The sequence below is a fragment of the Entelurus aequoreus genome, linkage group LG15 (genome assembly GCF_033978785.1).
Source record: "Entelurus aequoreus isolate RoL-2023_Sb linkage group LG15, RoL_Eaeq_v1.1, whole genome shotgun sequence".
NCBI classification, from domain to species: Eukaryota; Metazoa; Chordata; class Actinopteri; order Syngnathiformes; family Syngnathidae; genus Entelurus; species Entelurus aequoreus.
This window is the reverse complement of record NC_084745.1, coordinates 39,194,710-39,219,464: the sequence shown is the minus strand read 5'-3', so window position 1 is coordinate 39,219,464 and position 24,755 is coordinate 39,194,710. Positions and strand designations below refer to the sequence as shown.

Sequence of the window (24,755 nt, the reverse complement as noted above, 5' to 3'; positions counted from 1 at the left end):
AGCACCTTGAAGGTAGAAAAGCGCTATACAAGTATAACCAATTTACCATTTACAAATACAACTTTTAAGTCATCCCTGTATTGTAATGATCACAAGATCAATTTCTCTGTGGCGGTCTGCAGGAACAAAAAGCTGATGAGAGGCTGCGAAAGGAGGCTCAGGTGACTTTGTATCGGAACTACAGAGTAGGAGACTTTCCAGACATCCAAATTCCTTATAGTAATCTCATTGTTCCTCTTCAAGCAGTTGCACAGGTGAGCCTGCCAATTATGTACTTGCAGCAGGTTATGTGACAAGTAATGCATGATATACTCTTGTGTTCCTTCCTTAGAGAGATCCCATTCTGGCCAAACACTTGTTCAGCTCCCTCTTTAGTGGCATCCTGCAGGAAATGGAAACTCACAAAAGCAGACAGCAGGCAGCAGAAATCAAAGAGGACCTTCGATGCACCATGAACAAATTCCTGGGCAAGAGTACACTCTGCTTCCCACCATTTATAGCGTGTGTGCAAGTATGTACATCATCAACCATTTATATTCATATTACTTTAAAAATACTTTACAGTCTCCATGGAACGTGCTCAACTTAACTCCGTTTATATCTGTCGACCAACTCATTAAGTCGGTGTTCACTGAGCCGTTTAAGTCGATGTCGATATAAATGGTCAACCGCTTGTGTTGACATATATTATAAGAGCCAAAGAGGTAATTTCTATCCAAAACTGTACGTTCATGTTGATATTTGTTGACTTCATCATTATCGATAGGCAGTGTAAAGTGACAAAAGAAACACAAAACATACACACACAGACTTCCTGTTCCGTGCAAATTAAGCTTCAAAATAACAGCATGTGTGTATTAATCCGGATTCTACCACGGCAACTAAAAAGTGAAGACATTTGTTTTTAGATTCTTAGCTACAAGAAAAAAGATTTGTGGATGAAGACACGTTTTTTCATGTCCACATCTGCTTACGTCCAGAACCACTTATGTCGTCTTGAGTCAGCCAATTCAAAGTATTAGAACTTCAACAACTTCCACTCAGTGTGATACAAAGTAATCCCTCTTTATCGCATGAAATTGATCTGTTTGTCCTTGGTAAAAGAAGCAAAATAGGATTATTATTTAAAAAATTGAATATTATCACAGTGTATAAAAACAATGGTTTACAACCTTCTAAATGAGTTTTCTAACAGAACTAGAGCCCTGTAGACATGAAATAACACCAATATAATCCCCTTTACATTTTTTCTACGCAACATACAGTAACCTTAAGTGCATTCTATTTGCTGGTAGTGAAGGATCCTCCCAGCGTCATTGATGTGGCCGTCATTGTTCAGATAGAAGGTTCCTCCTCGGACGTACTGCAAGTGAAAAAGTGTGTCCCTCAAGGTTCTGTGTTGGGCCCCTTATTATTCACTATTTACATAAATAATCTTGGACAGAATATTCCGAACTCAACTTTCCATTTCTATGCTGATGATACTGTCATATACTGCACAGCACCCACTCCTGCTGAGGCTTTTAAATATCTACAACATGCATTTGACAGAGTACAAGAACAACTTTGCTATCTTCAACTGGTTTTAAATGCAGAGAAAACAAAGTGTATGTTCTTTACCACATAAAAAACGGTAAGATCAGCACTGTGTGAGAACATTTTAACAAGAAATGGGCAACAAATTATGTTAGTATTTGCTTTTAAATATTTAGGATTTTTAATTGATGACCACTTGAGTTTTAAGGAGCACATTCAGTATGTTGTAAAACAACTGAAACTTTTACTGGGATTTTATTATAGAAACAAGTCTTGCTTTTCTTTTACTGTGAAACAGAAATTGGACAGAATATTATTTTTCTTTTTACCTGTTATTGACTATGGAGATGTGTTGTACATGAATGCTACTGCTGGTTGTCTCCACAAGCTGGATAGTGTGTACCACGGGACACTGAGATTCATCACCAACTGCGCTCCCCTTACTCACCATTGTGTGTTATACTCAATGGTTAAATGGACATCTTTATGTGCTCGACGCCTCAATCATTGGTATATTTTCATCTACAAAACCATTCTGGGTATCACTCCATCTTATCTGTCTTGTCTTTTAACAAAGAAACAAGGAAGTCACAATTTTCGTTCAATGAATGTTCTGCAATTTGTCGTCCCCAAAGTAAGAACTGAACTGGGCAAGAAAGCATATAGGTTTTCAGCACCGAAGGCTTAGAATAACCTACAATCGAATATTCAACTTCAAACCCTTGTTACAATAAATGAGTTTAAAGGCTTACTAAAATGCGATTTTCTTATTTAAACGGGGATAGCAGGTCCATTCTATGTGTCATACTTGATCATTTCGCGATATTGCCATATTTTTGCTGAAAGGATTTAGTAGAGAAAAACAACGATAAAGTTTGCAACTTTTGGTCGCTACTAAAAAAGCCTTGCCTGTACCGGAAGTAGTGTGACGTCACAGGTTGTGGAGCTCCTCACATCTGCACATTGTTTACAATCATGGCCACCAGCAGCGAGAGCGATTCGGACCAAGAAAGCGACGATTTCCCCATTAATTTGAGCGAGGATGAAATATTCGTGGATGAGGAAAGTGAGCGTGAAGGACTAGAGGGCAGTGGAAGCGATTCAGATAGGGAAGATGCTGTGAGAGGCGGGTGGGACCTGATATTCAGCTGGGAATGACTAAAACAGTAAATAAACACAAGACATATATATACTCTATTAGCCACAACACAACCAGGCTTACATTTAATATGCCACAAATTAATCCCGCATAACAAACACCTCCCCCCTCCCGTCCATACAACCCGCCAATGCAACTCAAACACCCGCACAACACACTCAATCCCACAGCCCAAAGTACCGTTCACCTCCGCAAAGGGACGGCGTGGCGAAGTTGGTAGAGTGGCCGTGCCAGCAATCGGAGGGTTGCTGGTTACTGGGGTTCAATCCCCACCTTCTACCATCCTAGTCACGTCCGTTGTGTCCTTGGGCAAGACACTTCACCCTTGCTCCTGATGGCTGCTGGTTAGCGCCTTGCATGGCAGCTCCCGCCATCAGTGTGTGAATGTGTGTGTGAATGGGTGAATGTGGAAATACTGTCAAAGCGCTTTGAGTACCTTGAAGGTAGAAAAGCGCTATACAAGTATAACCCATTTATCATTTAAAGTTCATACAGCACATATATTTCCCCAAAGTTACGTACGTGACATGCACATAGCGGCACGCACGTACGGGCAAGCGATCAAATGTTTGGAAGCCGCAGCTGCGTACTCACGGTACCGCGTCTGCGTATCCAACTCAAAGTCCTCCTGGTAAGAGTCTCTGTTGTCCCAGTTCTCCACAGGCCAATGGTAAAGCTTGACTGTCATCCTTCGGGAATGTAAACAATGAAACACCGGCTATGTGTTTGTGTTGCTGCAGCCGGCCGCTAATACACCGCTTCCCACCTACAGCTTTCTTCTTTACTGTCTCCATTGTTCATTAAACAAATTGCAAAAGATTCACCAACACAGATGTCCAGAATACTGTGGAATTTTGCGATGAAAACAGACGACTTAATAGCTGGCCACAATGGTGTCCCAAAATGTCCGCTACAATCCGTGACGTCATGCGCAAACGTCATCCTACCGAGACGTTTTCAGCAGGATATTTCGCGGGAAATTTAAAATTGCACTTTACTAATCTAACCCGGCCGTATTGGCATGTGTTGCAATGTTAAGATTTCATCATTGATGTATAAACTATCAGACTGCGTGGTCGGTAGTAGTGGGTTTCAGTAGGCCTTTAAAGCTTCTGTGAAAGGACTGCAGTCTACCTTGTCTGTATGCACATGTGTTATGTGAGCAAGTTTTAATGTTGTAAATTTGATGTTTTATGTGTTGTTAACTGTTTTTAATGTAACCTTGCTGCTGCCCTCTTGGCCAGGTCTCCCTTGGAAAAGAGATCTTTGATCTCAATGGGATTTTTACCTGGTTAAAGGCCTACCGAAACCCACTACTACCGACCACGCAGTCTGATAGTTTGTATATCAATGATGAAATCTTAACATTGCAACACATGCCAATACGGCCGGGTTAACTTATAAAGTGCAATTTTAAATTTCCCGCTAAACTTCTGGTTGAAAAAGTCTATGTATGATGACGTATGCGCGTGACGTCAATCGTTGAAACGGAAGTATTCGGACGCCATTGAATCCAATACAAAAATCTCTGTTTTCATCTCAAAATTCCACAGTATTCTGGACATCTGTGTTGGTGAATCTTTTGCAATTTGTTTAATGAACAATGAAGACTGCAAAGAAGAAAGTTGTAGGTGGGATCGGTGTATTAGCGGCTGGCTGCAGAAACACAAACAGGAGGACTTTGAGGTGGATAGCAGACGCGCTATTCGACGCTAGCCGCCGACCGCATTGGTGATCGGGTGAAGTCCTTCATCACACCGTCGATCGCTGGAATGCAGGTGAGCACGGGTGTTGATGAGCAGATGAGGGCTGGCTGGCGTAGGTGGATAGCTAATGTTTTTAGCATAGCTCTGTGAGGTCCCGTTGCTAAGTTAGCTTCAATGGCGTCGTTAGCAATAGCATTGTTAACCTTCGCCAGGCTGGAAAGCATTAACCGTGTATTTACAGGTCCATGGTTTAATAGTATTGTTGATTTTATGTCTATCCTTCCAGTCAGGGGCTTATTTATTTTGTTTCTATATGCAGTTAAGCCCGATGCTATCACGTTAGCTCCGTAGCTAAAGTGTTTCGCCGATGTATTGTCGTGGAGATAAAAGTCACTGTGAATGTCCATTTCGCGTTCTCGACTCTCATTTTCAAGAGGATATAGTATCCGAGGTGGTTTAAAATACAAATCCGTGATCCACAATAGAAAAAGGAGAAAGTGTGGAATCCAATGAGCCAGCTTGTACCTAAGTTACGGTCAGAGCGAAAAAAGATGCGTCCTGCATGCACTCTAGTCCTTCACTCTCACGTTCCTCATCCACGAATCTTTCATCCTCGCTCAAATTAATAGGGTAATCGTCGCTTTCTCTGTCCGAATCGCTCTCGCTGCATTGAAAACAATGGGGAAATGTGAGGAGCCTTTCAACCTTTGACGTCACGCTACTTCCGGTACAGGCAAGGCTTTTTTTATCAGCGACCAAAAGTTGCAAACTTTATCGTCGATGTTCTCTACTAAATCCTTTTAGCAAAAATATGGAAATATCGCGAAATGATCAAGTATGACACATAGAATGGATCTGCTATCCCCGTTTAAATAAAAAAAAAATCATTTCAGTAGGCCTTTAAATAAAGGCTAAATAAAAATAAAAATAAATTGATGCTTCCAGCACGACGACTACGTGGAAACACGTCATTGCATCCTATATAATTCCTCAAAGTTAGACCTGAACTTCCTTATGCTGAAACCATGGGTGTTTGATTGAAAAAAAAATAAAAAAAATTGGTCAACTCTGATAGTGTCACATTAGTTGCGATAAAATTGAGTGTTGTCAAGTCTCTCTCTGTTGTTCTAGGTCTTGTCTTTTGATATCACTGACATCAAAGGATCACCATAGTGGAGATGTGTTATTAAAGATTAAAGATTAAAGTACCAATGATTGTCACACACACACATAGATGTGGTGAAATTTGTCCTCTGCATTTGACCCATCCCCTTGGGGAGCAGTGGGCAGCAGCGGCGCCGCGCCCGTGAATCATTTTGGTGATTTAACCCCCAACTCCAACCCTTGATGCTGAGTGCCAAGCAGGGAGGCAATGGGTCCCATTTTTATAGTCTTTGGTATGACTCGGCTGGGATTTGAACTCCAACCTACCGATCTCACTAGGCAAAAGTCCAAGATAAGGTGTATCAACACTTATAATCGCCACTAAACATGAAAGACATGTAAGCAATGGCTCCATCAGCATGTAAATCTATATGGTGATCACCACAACATAACAGGAAATAAGACAAAATACTGCACTGTAATACATTGAAGACTTAATTTAGACCAAAAAAAATGTGATTAAAAAACCTGTGATAGAGTGAAGTGATGAGGGATTCGTGTAGCCCCCTGTGACTGATTTCTTGTCTGTGTATATTCTATTTTGTTGGTATTTTTTTATTTAGGACAAAGGTTGCCAACCGTCCATTTAAATTCAAAATTGTCCCATATTTAAAAACAAAAGTAAGCGTCTTGTATTGAGCTGTCAGGGGACACACTTTATTCCATATTTTCATTGTCATTACAAAAATGTGTAATTCCACGAAATGACAACCGCTTGGCACAGAATAAGTCTAATTAATGTTAGCATGTCGGATATCTCATCCAACAAACTCTTAGCAGTTTGACTTTTCTTGTATCAGCTCAATAAAGGAGATATATTTTTGTGTCTGAATACTAAACCATTCCATTTTTATCTTATCATTTTATCATATCATTGTCAAACATGTCTCAGGACTCGGATGATCACTTTGCCGCATCCTGACCTGAATCCTATAACTCCTGTAGGACATGTGCTACCAGCATGCGGACCTGCTGCACATCGATCCAGCACACATCAGCTCCACCAGCAGTGCAAGTCTCCAGCAGCCGTCAGGTATCCTGCTGTTGGAAGAAGGTCTGATGCACACTAGCATCCAGGATGAACCTCCCGCCAAAAGATCAAGAGGACACCAAAAAATACCTCCAGATACCAACAAATGGGTCCATCTTGCAAGGTACCACAATTTCACTGCCGTTCTTTAAGAGGTCCCCCGTCTATGAAATATTGTATGGAAAACAGTACAGTAGAATGTAGTACAAGTACAGTAGTTTTATGAAGTAATGTAATAATAATGTACAGCATTTACCTTGGAGAGTGGATTTCAGTGGTATCTCCTCCCAGCCGCTTCTGCCTCAAACACACCATCAATAGCTTCTCCATACAAACAATGTGTTTGTGTACCAAATGCTTGTTCATCAAATTCATAGACAGAACAAACTGTAATACGCCAAACAGCTTCTGCAGCTTTTTAATATTTTCATAAATAAATGTCCGTCGTTTGGGCGCGTGTGGCTGCACCTTCTTGTGATGTGGACTGGCGCTGTAGCGGGGCTGAATCGCCGGGTAGGCTGTTAACAGGTAGGACTTATTTTTAATGGTTTGTTTGTCTGATTTGTTTTCTGTCCTGCGCACTTACTTTTTTAGTTCCGTTGGTTGGAGTGTAGGACTTTAATCTCTGAGCGCCGTTTAAACGAGAATCTTAACTGTCTAATCAGAACACATTCTAATGACATGTGTGGTGTTTGTGTTAGGTTGACCGACTGTTTGTGTGGCCGTGAATGCGTCAGTAACAGTTGGGAGAGAGAGTCACTGGAGTGGAGAGAGAAGTGACAGTTGTGGAAAAAGTGTGCATGATGTTTTATTTTGGCGTGGTTATGGCCGAAAGTGACCAATTTATGCTAAATACTGGTTTTGTAGTTGTTTTGGTGTGGTTATGGCGGTAATTGATATTGCACAATAAAGAAATTGAGCACCGATCACTTTCTCATCTTCTTAATAATTACTATGTAGACGTTACAGTATGTTTGTTTCTTATGTAAACTCAGCAGGAACAACAACAACGTTTAATAAAATAATAACTCTGAATTGCTCAAACAGCACAACCCTGTGACAAACATTACTTCAGTGGTGGAAAGACTCGTAACATAAGGTATGTTACTTTAAAATATTAATAAAATGAATATCATCCACTTCTTCATCTCCGCATTCTACAAGGTTTTGTTTACGCTGCAGGTCAATTCAGATTTTTTTCCCCAAATGCTGAAGCTATGTTTACTTCCGTAAACACTGCACTGCGTGCAACGTCATGTTTGCATGCGGTTCAGATTATGTTCACATTAGACATCGCATTTTTTCTTTGTTACGTGAACGGCCACTAAAAAGATCCAAATTGGACAACCAACCCTGCAATGTGAATATAGCCCAAGTCCTGCTGTGTCTAGCATACGAGGTCAAACATGCTATGATGCTTTTGATTCAAATGTGCTGCGGTGGATTAAATTGTACGAACAATTTTTGAAGAGGGTTTACTAAACTCAGGTTTTTAATGAATTACATAGATAAATGTAGTTGTCACTGCTATTTGATATTATAATGTATACAACGTCACTAAATGTGTGTGTTAGTGTGTAAATAAATATTGTACGTTGAATTAGCTTGTTTTCACTTGTGAAAGAACATGAGAAGTAACACATTCTCTACTTTTTCTTACAGGCTTTACAGAGCTTTGGAAGATTATGATGTTGTTCGGGGAATCTTTGCTGGTAAAGTGGGGACCAAGTCAGTTACCAGTGCTGCTCTGCAAGCTGAAGCCAGCTCTGACTTTGCTCAAGCTGCTAAACTGTACGATGAGGTACAGTCTGGAAGGCCTGATGTTGAATTTTGTAATTCTTATGGATTTGTTGCAGCATCAAAGTGACAAATGTTGTCTCCAACAAGCTTTTTTAATTTGTGGTTTTATATCTAACACTCCAACCAGGCTCTGAACAAGAAAGACTGGACTGACGGTGAGCCTACCGACTCTGAGAAGGACTTCTGGGAAATAGCGGCAATGGAGGCCTACAGCCATATGAATGACTGGACATCGCTGCAGTATTGTTCCACCGTGAACGTCGATGAAAATAACCCACCCAACCTTCAAAACATGTGGTTGGAACCTTTCTACCAGGTAATGACTTTCTACTAGGAGGAGTTTTCATGGCTAACAAGGGCTAAGCCTTCTAACTGTAACTGGAGAGGAGCGATCGCACCACAGTCGCTGATCAGGGATGGGTACCGAATCCGGTACTTTTTTGGCACCGACCGGATCCCGCCGGTCCCATCGTGCACCAATTTACATAAAATCCAACGGTGCCATGTTACGGTACCTGGGTTGTATGTGACGTCATGCCCGGTTGCCAACTCAGCCGGATTTTTGCACTTCGGCTCCTGACGATTACTCCAGCAGCAATAACAGCTGACTTAGTCAAATTATCTGTAGGATGTTGCAATTTTCAATGCCAACAAAATATTTGACTCAAAAAAATGCTCAACTTTTCCATAAAAAAACACTGGCTTAATGCTAATATACATTGGGTTTGATATTGACATGTTACTGATTAGCATTAGCAATATTACTTGGCAATTTTAACACATCCAAATTTATCAATGAAAACTACAACTAAGATGCACGTTTCCACCAAACAGCTGGTGTAATAAGTAGAATTCATACAGTATTGGCACTCTTTAGGGCGCAACAAAAGACTAGATTCAGCAAAGACTGAACTGACACCATAAACTATACACTACTGCCATTTAACGTTTTGGTGTTGCACTTGTAATTGCAACTTGATGTCAGACTTGAAACTGAGACTCAGAAACATGATATTAAAACAAGATAACAACTGGACAGCGGTTATCATAATCAGCTTATTTTTAAATGTTGAAATGAAAATGTTGATGTTATTATCAAAAACGGTACTTTTAATTTGTACAAAAGTACCGAAAATTAGTTATGTTGAGTATCGGGAATTGGTACTATATTAGTTGAAATATAAACGGTACCCATTCCGAGTCGCTGCGTGTGTGCACCTGTGTGTGTACAGTCGTCCCTTGTTTATCGCTTTTTATTGGCTCACTGCCTCACCGTTTTAAATCAATTTACACAAAGTAGGAATTTCTGATCATATATTCAATAATTTCATCGCTGTTCGTACGCCACACTTGTTTTTGCTCCAATTTTTCCTCTCAAATATTCTTCACAAATCTGTCTAAATTTGTGTTAGTGAGCATTTCTTCTTTGCCAAGATAATCCATTCCACCTCACAGGTGTGGCATATTAAGATGCTGATTAAAAACCATGATTATTGCACTAGGATGACTTAGGCTGCCCACAGTAAAAGGCCACATTGAAATGTGATTTTACCACACAGCACAATGCCACAGAAGTCACAAGTTTTGAGGGAGCGTGCAGTGGGCATTCTGACTGCAGGAATGTCCACCAGAGCTGTTGCCCATGAATGACATGTTTATTTCTCTACCATAAGCCATCTCCAAGGGCTTTTTAGACAATTTGGCAGTAGAGCCATCGGCCTCACAACAGCAGATCACATATAACCACACCAACCCAGGACCTCCACATCCAGCAGGTGTACCTCCATGATTGTCCTCCAGCTGCTGCAACAATTGGTTTGCATACCCAGAGAATTTCTGCACAAACTGTAAGAAACCATCTCAGGGAAGCTCATCTGCATGCTCGTCTGCCTCATCGGGGTCTCGACCTGACTGCAGTTTGTCGTCGTAACCAACTTGGGTGGGCAAATGCTTACATTTGATGGTGTCTGGCATGTGAGAGAGGTGTTCTCTTCTCCGATGAATCCCGGTTTTCTCTGTTCAGGGCAGATGTTAGACAGCGTTTTATATATATATATATGTATATATATATATATATATATATATATATATATATATATATATATATATATATATATATATATATATAAATGTGTAGGAGAGTGGTTTGCTGATGTCAACGTTGTGAATCGAGTGGCCCATGATGAGGGTGGGGTTATGGTACGGGCAGGCGTATGTTATGGACAACGAACACAAGTGCATTTTATTGATGGTATTTTGAATGCACAGAGATACCATGACAAAACCCTGGACCTTTGCCTCATGTTGCAGCATGACAATGCACAGCCCCATGTTGCAAGGATCTGTACACAATTCTTGGAAGCTGAAAACATCCGAGTTCTTGCATGGCCAGCATACTCGCCGAACATGTTACCCATTGAGCATTTTTGGGATGCTGTTGATCTGTGTTTTCGACAGCATGTTCCAGTTCCTGCCATTATCCAGCAACTTTGCACAGTCATTGAAGAGGAGTGGACCAACATTCCACAGGCCACAATCAACAACCTGATCAACTCTGCAAAAAAGCTAAACATTTTCAAAGTGCCCTTTTATTGATGGCAGCCTAAGACACACATGTGCATTAATCATCCTGTTTAATCAGCATCTTGATATGCCACACCTGTGAGGTGGGATGGAATATCTTGGCAAGAAAGAAGTGCTCACTAACACAGATTTAGACAGATTTGCGAACAATATTTGAGAGGAATAGGTCTTTTGTGTATATAGTAAAAGTTTTAGATCTTTTAGTTCAACTCATGGAAAATGGGAGCAAAAACAAAAGTGTTGCTATTGTATTTTTGTTCAGTGTATATATATATATATATATATATATATATATATATATATATATATATATATATATATATATATATATATATATATATATATAAATATATAATGTGTGTGTATATATGTATGTGTGTAAATGTGTGTAAATATATATATATCCATCCATCTTCTACCGCTTGCATATATCTATATATATATAAAGATAGATATATATATATGTGTGTGTATGTACGTATACAGTATATATATGTGTGTATGTGTATACCTATTTACATATATATGTATGTATATATATATATATATATATATACATACATATACAGTGTTGCCGTTAACGCACTTTTTGTGTCTTTTTACGCATTGAAACAGGACGCGAAATTCGGAAGTCCACGCGTCCCCATTTTTATTTTTTTTACCGACTTTCGCCGGCGTTTTGTTTACCGTATTTTCCGGACTATAAGGTTGAGCTCACCCACCTCAATGCTTTTGAAGCGTTGGAAGGGGTGATAATGGTCTTAAACCGAAGATGTTGAGAAAAGCTGCCATTCTAAATGATTATAACCTATTTAAATGACCATGTTGCTTTTGAACATTCCATGTACAGTTGAATGAAGGGCATTCTTACTCAACAGCCATACATGTCACACTAAGGGTGGCCATATGAACATCGCCAACACGGTCATAAATATGTGCCATATTGTGAAACCAAACTAAACAACAATGACAAACACATTTCGGGAGAATATTTGCACCGCAACACAACAAAACAAATACCCAGAATTCCCTGCAGTCACAACTCTTCCGGGACGCTACACTATTTTATTTGGTACAGGGTGCAATTATAAGTGTGACCAGTAGATGGCAGTCAAACATAAGAGATAAGTCTCAAGTAAACACCAACATTTTAAATGTTCCATTGAAAATATAGAACATTACACACGGCACTCAAAAATCTATCAAAATGTTTTAGTAGTAAATGTTTTAGTGCCATTTCTAATATAAAGTAGTGTAAAGTTCTTACTTAGTGTATATCTGTCAGTAAACTCGCCATGAAAGTGCTAAAACATACCGGTGTAGTGAGTTTACATTATTTACCCAAGGAACTTTAGTTATTAAAGTTCTGGTCGGACGGTATTTCACGGGACACATTTCCGGTGTGGTTGTTTCCGGATGAGGAGACGCTGCTCCGTTGTTGATTTAAGTAAATTCTGAATGTCATCAAAACAGTTAGCTCCCTCTTTTGACACTTCTTCCATTACCGTCCATGCATGCTACACCGCTACAACAAAGATGACAGGGAGAAGACGCTGTCGAAGGTGAGCCACGTAAATAAGACCGCCCACGTAAATAAGACCGCCCACATCCGGAAGCGACTGTCAGAAACCGTCTTGAAGATGATCTGTAAAACATAATCTATGCAACACTTTGACCCAAGAACCACCATTTCATGTTATGTAGACCACAAGGAAGTGTTTTACATTTAGAAGAAAAAAAATTAATATGACTCATTTAATGCGTCCCTAATATATGAAAAAAGATTAAAAACAGACCATTCATGGGCAGCGCGCCTTATAATCCGGAGCGCCCTATGGATATATGTATGTGTTTGTGTGTGTGTGTGTGTGTATATATATATATATATATATATATATATATATATATATATATATATACACATATGTATGTGTGTGTATGTATATTTACATATGTATGTGTGTATATATGTATGTATTTATACATATATGTATGTGTATATATATATATAAATGTGTATATATACTGTATATATATATATAGATATATGGTATATATATTTTTTAATATTTTATACAGTTTTTTCTCTCAATGTGGCCCCTGAGTGACAGTCTGTTCTACATAAAGTTTTGTTTTTTTATTATCAGATCCCTCTAGACATGAAACAACACCCACATAGTCACTCTTACACTCTTTAAATTAAATATGGTAATGCTGTCTGAGGCGGAGTCTATCAGTGGCCACAATACTGAGCAGTGTACTCTGATTGGTATGGTTTAATCTTGTCAGTGCCTAATATTACTCTTGTATTGATAGTTTTTCTTCATTTAGCAATTTTAATGCTTGAAAATGCTTAATATAGGTCAAAAGTACGTAGAAAATGCTTAAGAAAAATAATTCATCCAAGATTAAGTGTAACTGCAAACTTTGAAGTGTGATGTGGCGAGGGACAACTGTAAAATTAATTTTTAGCAAATACATTTTTATTTTATTTTTTCAAATTAAAATAGCTGTGCAGAAAGAATTATGAAATCTGCAACTCTGGTCAATAAGGCAAATAAACAGGAAAATGTATTGTCCATAAAGAATCTTTGTATCTTGAAGATTAAAATGATCCCACACTTCTGAACTAGTGACAAATACCAATGTCAAACGCAGCGTGCCACTCCTGACCACTTTAAGTACGGACTGTCATGAGCCAAAGGAAGCTTCTTGATAAAAAGCAGTTTGGTACTTCACAATCTAACGACAAAGTAGTTGTATCAGTCACATAGTTTATTTCTTAAAGTAACGCACACATCGCAGCATTGAGGGACGCAGTATCATTGCTTGTGTTTAATAATGCATCCATGCTTTCCTATCGTTTGACCGATCACTAGTTTATGGCATAAAGAAGTGCTATAGAGGTACTGTTTGAGTCCACATGCTGTCTTTTCTTTGGATTTTCAGGACATGTATCTGCCGCACATGATCCGGAGCATGCTCAAGCAGCTGCAGCTCGGTGTGAGGGATCAAAGTCTTCTCAGCTTCATCGACCAAGCCATGACGGTGGAGGAGCATAAAAAGCTGCTGGAGAGTCATTACAGCCAAGAACTCAGCTTGCTGTACATCCTGCAGGAGGACTATGACCGTGCGAAATACTACTCCGACTACGCCATGCAGCTCTTTATGGAGGTCTTTCAAGATGCCAAAAAACACTAAGTATTACTGTATTATGCACTGATTCTACTTCTCCTTCTTCTAGAACTACGCTAGTGTGGATACGTTACTAACTCAAAGCCGGCTAACCATCCTGCAATCAGTGCAGGCCTTGACGGAAGTCCAGGACTTCCTGCAGTTCATCAGAGGAGAAGGTGAGAAGATTCCATCCAAGTTATGTCCCTTACATCAGTAGTTCACAACCTTTATTACATATTGCATATTTTAAATCACAAAATCTCCCAGCACACCACCGGACCTAAATGTAATAATTTATACCTTCATCCATCCAGTGCAAGAGTACTTAATTGTTACTATTACATTTTTGGACTAACTGATATTAGCTAATTTTCGGTCAGCACACCTGAGGATCACTTACACCGCACGAATGTGCCGCGACACAGTTGTTGTGAATCACTGCCTTACAGTTACAATACACTTTGCAATTTTTAGTACAGTAGGACCTTGTTTACGTAGACTAACTTATCGAGTCCTGGTCCACTGTGTTGTTCTTTTTGCTAAAAAGTTCTTGCTTTAGTTGACGGTGACTTACATGGTCGACCGCTTTTGTCAACATAATATGTGAGAGCCAAAGAAGTAATTTCTATTAAGAATGGTGTGTTTATGTTGACGTGTGTTACATAACCAACGCCTAGTTCAGGGGTCGGCAACCTTTACCACTCAAAGAGCCATTTTGACCCGTTTCACAAATGAAAGAAAACAATGGGAGCCACAAAACTCTTTTGAAATTTAAAATGAAATAACACTGCATACAAAGTTTTTTTTGCTTTGTGCTATGTATAAACCAGGGGTCTCAGACACGCGGCCCGCACCTTAATATGAAAATGTAATGTTAGTGCGGCCCGCGAGTTTTATATGAATGGCGCTTGACAGCGTCATACTTGCCAACCCTCCCGATTTTTCCGGGAGACTCCCGAAATTTCAGGGCAACTATTCTCTCGAATGTCTGCTGATTTTCACCCAAACAACAATAATAAGGGCGTGCCGTGATGGCACTGCCTTTAGCGCACTCTACAACCTGTACATAGAGCGTGCCAGCCCAGTTACATTTTATATGAGGTTTCTGCAGACACACATGAGTGACTGCAAGGCATACTTGGTCAACAGCCATACAGGTCACACTGAAGGTGACCATATAAACAACTTTAAAACTCTTACTAATATGCGTCACACTGTGAACCCACACCAAACAAGAATGACAAACACATTTCGGGAGAACATCCGCACTGTAACACAACATAAACACAACAGAACAAATACCCAGAATCCCATGCATCCCTAACTCTTCCGGGCTACATTATACACCCCCGCTACCACCAAGCCCCACCCCACCCCCCACCCTGCCCCCCTGTAAGAGTGTTAAAGTTGTTTATACGGCTACCCTCAGTGTGACCTGTATGGCTGTTGACCAAGTATGCCTTGCAGTCACTTACGTGTGTAAGCAGAGGCCGCATACAACATGTGACTGGGCCGGCACGCAGATAGTATGGTGAAAAAGCGGACGCGACGACAGGTTGTAGAGGATGCTAATAAAGGCAGTGCCATCACGGCACGCCCTCAATATTGTTGTCCGGGTGACAATCGGAGAATATTTGCTCCGGGAGATTTCCGGAAGAGGCACTGAAATCCGGAAGTCTCCCAGAAAAATCGGGAGGGTCGGCAAGTATGCAGCTGAGCCGCATCAGAGTGGTCAAAGAGCCGCATGCGGCTTTGGAGCCGCGGGTTGCCGACCCCTGGCCTAGTTTACACAGCATCAAAACATTCACACAGTGACTTCCTATTCAGTGCAAAGTAAGCTTCAAAACAAAAGCATATTAACCTGGATTTTAACACAGCAATTTAAAAATAATTTTGTTTTGATTGTTAAGAACTGTTGAGATTTTTTGCATGTATGTCACTGCCGTCAAAGCAATACATCACAGCAGCTCTGTTCCATCCATTCATCCATCTTCTTCCGCTTATCCGAGGTTGGGTCGCGTGGCCTACTACCGGGTGGACATAAACACCTCCCTAGGGAGGCGTTCGGTTGGCATCCTGACCAGATGCCCGAACCACCTCATCTGGCTCCTCTCGATGTGGAAGAGCAGCGGCTTTACTTTGAGCTCCTTCCGGACCAGCTCTGTTCGATAAGAATATAAAATATCATATGAAAACACAAATATATAAACACTTGGAGAGGGCAGAACTCTGCCAAAGCTTATCTCCCAATTTAGAATCCATGTTAATAACTTGAACGCAGACAATGATCTGAATCAGTTCCAAAATCTAATCACTTGTTCCTTATCCCATTATTGACATTTCTTAAAAGTTCAATCAAAATCCACCAATAACTTTTTAAGTTATGTTGCTAACTGACAGATGAACGCTGGCAACCACACAATCTCCTGGTGGAGGTAAAAGATGCACAAATCAAGTGAAACCATTTCAACAAACTGCAGTGGTTGAAATGAATGCTTTATTTATACATTCTACCTATGTATCTGAACAAAGTCACATGTAAATGTACAAACAAATCGTGTTCTGCTGTGATGTAAATTATATTATATAATAAGTAATGTTTTTTGAAGTCAACATTTCATGTGATTGGTGCATTAGTGTCTGTGACGTCCCTCAAGCGCATCATCACTTTATGGACTGAGCGCTATCCTGATGCTAAAGTTGATCCAATGAACGTGTGGGATGATATTATTACATCACGGTGAGGAAAACAAATGCTTTTGATTCATTTCGTATCATTCCATTCCAAAATAGCAATGCCTATTCCTTTTGATCTGTTCTGGCCAGATGTTTCTTCCTCGACAAAATTAGGGAAAAGCTTCAAAGCCAAGGAGACGCTGATAGCATGGAGGTGGATGGCGCCGCCATGGACGTCGACACTCTAGTGAACAACTGCAAGTTCAGCATGAAACTGCAGATGGCTGATAGTGCCAGGAAGCAGGTCCTCTACCACACGCTGATGATGATGTCACAGCTTGCATTTGTAACATAATAATTTATATTTCTTGCTTTCAGAATAACTTTTGTGTTGCCACAAAGCTGCTGAAAGAGCTTCACCGAGATGCCAAAACCAAGAGGAAGTGGTTGCTGCAGTGGGTCCACAGTTATAGCTGTTACAGTCATAAACGCAGCCAATCCCAGGGCCCTTTGGAGCAACTCAGTGTAATGCTGAAGATTGTTCCTCTTTTGGGTAAGCGAGAGCACAAATCTCAATTGAAAAGTCTTGTCATTAGAAATGTGGTTCTTCTTGGAGTTGATGCTGGAGAGCTCAATATTGGTTCTTCTTTTTGTTGCCGCTTGTTACACTTGGAGACCAGCCATCAAGATTATTATTGCCGTTGTCTGTAGATCATCCACTCGGCTTCATAGTTTTTGCTCCAGGGTGTTGGGTTAAGCCACATCTCCTCCCTCAGCACCTGGAGATTCCTGCACTCCTGTAGGATATATGGCATGTCCTGTTCTGCTTCTCCACATGGACACAGTGGAGTGGGCACGACTGTGATATTTCTGTCTGTGCACTGGTCTGGGAGTTTTTCTTGATGTTTTCGCTGCAGTATTCTTGTTTCTAAGGGAAAACAACTGTTGGTGGTCTGGAATGGATCCATAATTTTTGACTGTGCCAAGGCATTTTGTTCCTTTTTTTGGGTAAGGGAGGGATGCCAGTTACTTCTTCCATTGTGTTTATTGGTGTTGATTTCATTGCACCTGTGATGATTCCCATTGCTTGGTTTTGGACTTTTTCCAGGGTCTCTTGGTGTGTCTTGGCAGCTGTCATCCAAGAGTTGGAACTGTACTCAAAGTGTACAGAGATGCAAAATAATATAAAAGTTATTTAAAATATTGTTTCACTGCAGAAGACCTCTAACAAAATAATTATGTAAAAATATTTTTTCACTGCAGAGGACCTCCAGACTGACTGTCAGAGTTCAACATCTGAACTATTCAGACAGCAAAAGGTCCTCCAAGGAACATCTTTCCACATCATGGCCACAGCTGTAAGCAGAAGTCCTTCAGTTCTGGAAACGATTCAAGCTGATAAAGCAGCGAAAGTTGTTCAACTTTCAAGAAGTCCTTGGCCTGTTCAAGATCTGAAGGTACTTCCAGTAGCCAATAAGAACATTTGAACGCATCAAATCATAACTGACGTATAGGAAACATTTAGGAGTCACGTGATTGTAAGTTTGTAGAACATTCAACCAAATAGCAGTTTGAAATGCAAGCTAGCTCATTTACAAAAGCTTATTTTAACAATAAAGTTATTTTTTAAATTATTTTAACAATTGTAATACTTTAATAGTGTCTCAAGTATTACAATTCAACTGTTTGTATCATAATACGTAAATTAATTGATAGAAAACAAGCTTGTCCAGGTTGTACCACGCCTTCGGCCCGAGTGCAGATGGGATGGGCTCCAGCACCGCGATCCCGAGAGGTACAAGTGGTAGAAAATGGATGGATGGATGGAAGCTATGAAAATACCAGCTTATGTAAAGTGTCATGTAATTATTTTCAGTTATTTTGCAATAGATTTGTTTTCACATAAAGTTTAGTTATTTTTACATAAAATTAAGTTATTTTCAAATACATTTTATTTTTACATAAAGTTGAGTCATATACCCTCAAGGTTATTTTAAAATAGGTATTTTTAATAGATTATTTTCAAATTAAGTTGAGTTATTTTTTAATAGAGTAAAGTTATTTTCAAATAAAATAAAGGTATTATCACATTAAGTTATTTTCAAATAAAGTTGGGTCGTTTTCAAATAGAGTAAAGTAATAGTCAAATGAAGTTTAGATATTTTCAAATAATGACTACATTTGTCCTGAACAATGTAACATATTTATGTAGAGTTAGTAGTATTTCCTCATACAGAAAAGAGTTAGTCTATGATAAATATCAACCATCACTTTACTTTCAGCGCAAATGTTCGAAAGTGCAATATTTGACATGTCGGTTTGTATGGTATATTTAGGTGATTGAGAACTGTTTTCCCTGCAGGAAGTGGAAGTGGGGTTACTGTTGCGAGCGCTGGAGTTGCTGAGTGATGGCAGCAGGAGGGCTGACGAGGAACTGCAAACCTTTACACACCAAGACGTGCAAAGCAGCAGCATTGTGGAATCTTACATGTGTTTGGCTGATTTTTGTGACAAACTACTGCGACAACAAGACCAGGGGGACACCAGTGAGTTTGTGTTGTTTTTGTTCAGTTCCTACCGTTACAGTCGGAATAACAGCTTTTGTGTTGCAGAAAGTTCATTCCCTGACCTGCTGGCACTGCCAGTTCATGTGGTGCACAACATGTTAAAAGCACTGAGACTGAACTCTGAGGAGGCTCGTCTAAAGTTCCCTCGTCTACTCCAAATAATTGAGTTGTATCCCTCAGAGACACTGGACCTCATGACTAAGGAGGTTTGTGTCTTTCTTTCTGCCTTCATTGCAGGAGTTTTTTGTCTCCACTTAAAGAGTAATGTGTGACCTTAAGTGTGTTTTCTTGCGATGCATAAATTGAATGTCATTCAAATCAATTGTATCGTATTGTCAATACTTTAAAAAGCATCAAAACAATAAATGCTGTAAACTGTGTGCTTTATTAGTTGGCGCTGGTCCCCTGCTGGATGCTAATTGGTTGGATCAGTCAAATGGTGGCCCTCTTGGACAAACGTGAAGCTGTGGCTGTGCAGCACTGCATCCAGCAGATAGCTGAATGTTACCCTCAAGCTCTGGTTTACGCTTTTATGATAAGCAGTGAGAGTTTTCACTTTGAGGACTCAGCGACTGGACATCAGCAGCAAGAATTTGTCAACAGGTAATAAGCACATTACATGCACTTGCTAATGCAAGTCATTTTATAAAAAATCTTAATTGACTGACACTTTATTAATATCAGTCACTACAGACTGTTAAGATAACTTCATCAAGAGTCTAACAGTCTAGTTAGTTCCTCAAAGTATATCAGATTTTCTGCCATGTTTCTTTTACCATTGCTTCATCAATAATAATCATTGATGACCCGTGGGACTTTCTCTTGGAGCGCAATAAAGTATTTATCCATGTCTCCTTTTCCATATGTATAATATATTCAACATAATCTTTTTTTTGTCCTGTCCAGCCATTCAGGCAAATCATATTGTTGATGTAGATGCCCATATTTGCTGTACAGATTTACTTCTGTACAGAAGTGTGGGATATTTCTCTTGTTGCCTTATTTGTATTTGACTTTATTAAATGGATTTATATCAATATTTGGTGCAGCCGGACCGGAGCAGGAGGGGGTGTATCAACTAAGAAGCCAAAAAGTGCAAAAACAATAATGTTCGTGTTGAAGGAGTTGTGAATGAATGAAATATGAAATCCGTGCTGCAGTCTGCAGGTGTACCTAATGTTGTGGCCCTGAAGTCATTCACAACTCCTCCAACACGAACATTATTGTTTTTGCACTTTTTGGCTTCTTATTAAATAACTTTTTTAAATAGATTCAATCTTGCACGTGGGAAGTTTAAGTGTGGGCTTTAGTTGATATAACACTCCCGTCAGGGGGTGCATTCTATGGCGGGGGTGCATTCTCTACCACCAGGAGGCGGGATTACTGCGAGCCTCAGCCAGTGCGTCTTTGCAGCAGTTTTATGATTACTCAGCACAAGAAATACTTACACACATACAGTTGTTGACAAAATACACTGTACATTATATACCTCAGCTAACTAAACTATGGAAATGTATAATATAGTTCATATAGCAACTGCACAGCAGGCCAGCAGTTAGGCGAGTCTGCAAGGCACAACGCAGTGACGTGCCTCAACTGGCTGCTGATCACAGCAAGTCTCTTCTCAGTATTTGAACGGCAAATGTGAAAATTCAGCGATTTTGAATAAAAATAATCTAAAACTGGTGAAGTTAAATGGAAAATAACTTTATAGTATACTCTCTGGATACATATAACAATTTAATTAATTTGTTTTCTTTTTACATTTTTTTTCTTTCCATGATGGCACGTGAGGCCCCGCCTCACCTGCTTCCACTGACTGCACGTCACTGATGTACAGTATGATACCTATTGTGTTATCTTTTTTTGATAATAAAGCGTATAATTTGGATAAGCTAAACAATATTTTGTTGAATATTGCGCTGATTACAAGTCGCCACCCGCTGAGATAGTCTCTAGCAACCCTCGCGACGCCAATAGGGACAAGTGGTAGAAAATGGATGGATGGATGGATTGCGCTGATTACAGATTTGATTTGTATATATTCTAGGAATTTTTTTGGATTTATTGCATAGTGTGTTATTAAGTCTTTAACATAGATAAAACTGTTTCCATGGAGGATATTTCCAAGGCATCTGACTCCCTTATCATACCATGTTTCCTGTTAGGCAGAAAATCTGGATTATTCCAAGTAGGCGTAAATTGGCAGGGAGTGAGCGGAGACCCAGTTATTTTCCAAAATTCCGACCAAGCTGTTAAGGTAGTGCGTATAATAATACATTTAAAGTAGTTGTGTTTTCGAAGAATTTGGCTAATAAAGGGCAAGTTAGAAATTGGGATCTCCCGGTTGAGTGATTGTTAAATATCTAACCATAAATTATTTAAAAAGTTGGGATTGATCCATTTGAATATGTATTGTAGTTTATTTGCAAGGAAGTATTGGGAAAACATTTGGAGTTCTAGACCCCCATATTCATTGTTTTTTTTTAAAAATCTTTTAAGGCTGTTTCGTGCTGGTTTACTTTTCCAAAGAAACTGATTGTGTGTCTGTGTCTGTGAGTCTAATGATTTAAAGCAAATTTGAGAAGGTTTGGTGGGAATTATTGAAAAAAGATAATTAACCCGAGGCAAGACCATCATTTTCATGGTAGAAACCCTTCCCATAAGTGAGATGAGCAGTGTCTTCCAACACGCCAGATCATCCTCAATCAATTTTGAGATTGGGGAGTAATTCAAGCGATTCGGATCTTACAAGGTGGAAGAAATATTGATAACCAGGTATATAATGTTTCCTTTTAGCAGTGGAATTGACAAGGTTCTTTGAAAGTCAAAGCTAATAGGTAGATGTGGACTTGTGATGGAGTAATCTGAAATAGAACTGAATTTATCAATGAGTGACCAGAATGTTTTGTAGAACTCCACAGGGAGCCCACCAGGCGCTGGTGCTTTATTGTTTGGCATCTGTTGAAGAGCATCATGAATTTTAGTTACTGAAATGGCTAGATCTAAATTCAATACCTGACATGTGTTTAAATGAGGTAAATCTATATTGTTAAGAAAAGTCTCAATATCTGAAAAAGACTGGTCAATCTGGGATGTATATAGGTTTCTATAAAAGTCTCTAAAGGTAGAGTTAATTTCCTCAGGAACATGTGTAATGTTCCAAACTGAATCCTTAATGGATGGTTTAAAGCTTTTTTTCAACATAATCTTCAGAAAAGTTATATTAAGTGAACATTTGAACAAAATCCAGTTCATCAACAGAGTACATGAAAACAAATTAAAACAATGACAAGCACTGAACCAACATATCTCATTATGCATTTGTATTTCATGATTTTTTTTGTAATGTAAGAACTTTGTATAAAAGAATAAACGATTCATTAGCTATACAAGTGTTCCTCTCACTTAAAGCAACATTAAGGAATAAAGTGTTTTTCCCCCTGAGCCTACAGTTCTGAAAAGTACAAAATGTTTTGTGCCTACAGTTCTGAAAAGTAGAAAACAAGTACATGTCCATGCTATACATAATTGAAATTATAACTGACTACTCCATGTTTTCTAAGCATGACTAATATTGTATGTGATGTATATTTATACCAACAGGATTAAGAGCATGCTGGATAAAGGAGGAGCCGTGCAGAACTTTGTGGATGCACTTCAGCAGCTTACAAATCCTGATATGATTTTTAAGGTAAAAACAAATTTGTATTCATTTGTTACCTTTTCTTTTGACTTCATTGCTGTTTTGTTTTGTCATTTGCTTCATGCAGAACTGGTGGGAAAACGTCAAACACGAATTGGAAAAAAACGACTTGGACACAGAAAAAATTAAGAACATGTACAACGAGATGCACTCTGTATTGGGGGATTGCACGAAAGACGGCTTTGGGACGTTTCGCAAGAAATTCATCCAAGTTTGTCATTTATTTCTTTACCTTCTTTACAAACTATATGCTAGTGTATTTGCATCCCAAATGTATATATTAGTGATGGGTCAAGCCTCAGAATAACAAGCTGCCATTTCTAAATGAAATCATTGTGTTATTTGTTGCACAGAAATTTGCTAAAGATGTGCAGAGATTGCTGGGAGAAAACGGCACCCAGCTGTTAGCAAAAAGGAAAGACAGAACCTTTTTGAGTAAGGTGGATGAGCTAATCGCATCTATGCAGAAAGGAAACCAGAAGGAACCCGGGAACCTGAAGGAGTATTCTCCCTGGCTGAGTGCTTTCCAGGCGGACGCGTTCAGGAACGAGCTGGAGATCCCTGGTCAGTAAAATACCAAATGCAAAAATCATGCAACATAATGATGTGATTTCCTGATACTATGGTGTTTTAGCAAACAATTAACTTGTTTGTCTTTAGGTCAGTATGATGGCAGAGCCAAACCTTTGCCAGAATATCACACCAAAATAACTGGCTTTGACGAGAGGGTACGTATTCAAACTCGAAAAGGTGCGCAGAGGCAACATTTAGCTTTGGTGGCTATGCTGCTGCTAATATCTTTGTCAGTGTTGGTCAGGTAAGAATGAGATATTTATTGCTAAACAGCAAACAAAGAAAACTTCCACCATGATGTAAAACTAAGGTAGAATGGTAAAATGTAAAAAAGAAAGACAAAAGGTAAAATATTCTTTACTCCAATATGTTAGATGCACTAGTGAGCAGGACGGCGTCATCAAAATTGTTTTTATCGAGGGCCACATCGTAATTATGGCTACTCTCAAGGGGCCGCTTGTAACAGTGAATATATAGGAACAGACACCTATATTTTCCTTCTAACACAATTTGTACACTTTTTAATGATTTTTTTTTTTTTTACCAACAAAATGATGCAAACTTGGTTTGAAATTTTAAGTCAAGGTGACAAGCAGATATTTAAGTATTTAAATACGGCGTGGCTCTGTCACGTCCGTTGTGTCCTTGAGCAAGACACTTGACCCTTGCTCCTGATGGGTTGTGGTTAGGGCCTTGCATGACAGCTCCTGCCATCAATGTGTAAATGTGTGTGTGAATGGGTGAATGTAGAAATAGTGTCAAAGCGCTTTGAGTACCTTGAAGGTAGAAAAGCGCTATACAAGTATAATCCATTTACCATTTTTAATAATCAAAAAATGCTTGGAACATCTTGTTGCATGATCAGATAATATTAAACTGTAAAACAAGCAATTGCGTGTTGTAAATTCTTCTGTCAAAATTGAAAGAACAAATACATGCACTCTTAAAGTGATAGTAAGTTAATGCTCGCCTCTTGCAGGAGAAATAAATGACGTGGCGGGCCATTTCAAATAATGTGGCTCACCACATAAATAATTGTGGCGGACCACATCATATAATGTGACGTACCACATAAAAT

General features: G+C 39.3%; 1 protein-coding gene across 3 annotated transcripts in view; it reads left to right on the top strand.

The window, feature by feature from the left end:
• prkdc (protein kinase, DNA-activated, catalytic subunit) overlaps window positions 1–24,755 on the top strand; it is a 153,333-nt gene that overhangs the window by 114,503 nt on the left and 14,075 nt on the right. For all 3 annotated transcript variants that reach the window (XM_062021504.1, XM_062021503.1, XM_062021505.1), the window contains 18 exons: window positions 123–254; window positions 332–511; window positions 6,511–6,719; window positions 8,258–8,396; window positions 8,523–8,711; window positions 13,928–14,152; window positions 14,223–14,331; window positions 16,793–16,895; window positions 16,982–17,135; window positions 17,210–17,384; window positions 18,095–18,288; window positions 19,194–19,377; window positions 19,444–19,604; window positions 19,790–20,001; window positions 23,005–23,092; window positions 23,172–23,315; window positions 23,458–23,668; window positions 23,765–23,832. In XM_062021504.1, coding sequence (XP_061877488.1) covers window positions 123–254; window positions 332–511; window positions 6,511–6,719; window positions 8,258–8,396; window positions 8,523–8,711; window positions 13,928–14,152; window positions 14,223–14,331; window positions 16,793–16,895; window positions 16,982–17,135; window positions 17,210–17,384; window positions 18,095–18,288; window positions 19,194–19,377; window positions 19,444–19,604; window positions 19,790–20,001; window positions 23,005–23,092; window positions 23,172–23,315; window positions 23,458–23,668; window positions 23,765–23,832 — 2,877 coding nt within the window. The remainder of the gene's footprint in view (window positions 1–122; window positions 255–331; window positions 512–6,510; window positions 6,720–8,257; window positions 8,397–8,522; window positions 8,712–13,927; window positions 14,153–14,222; window positions 14,332–16,792; window positions 16,896–16,981; window positions 17,136–17,209; window positions 17,385–18,094; window positions 18,289–19,193; window positions 19,378–19,443; window positions 19,605–19,789; window positions 20,002–23,004; window positions 23,093–23,171; window positions 23,316–23,457; window positions 23,669–23,764; window positions 23,833–24,755) is intronic.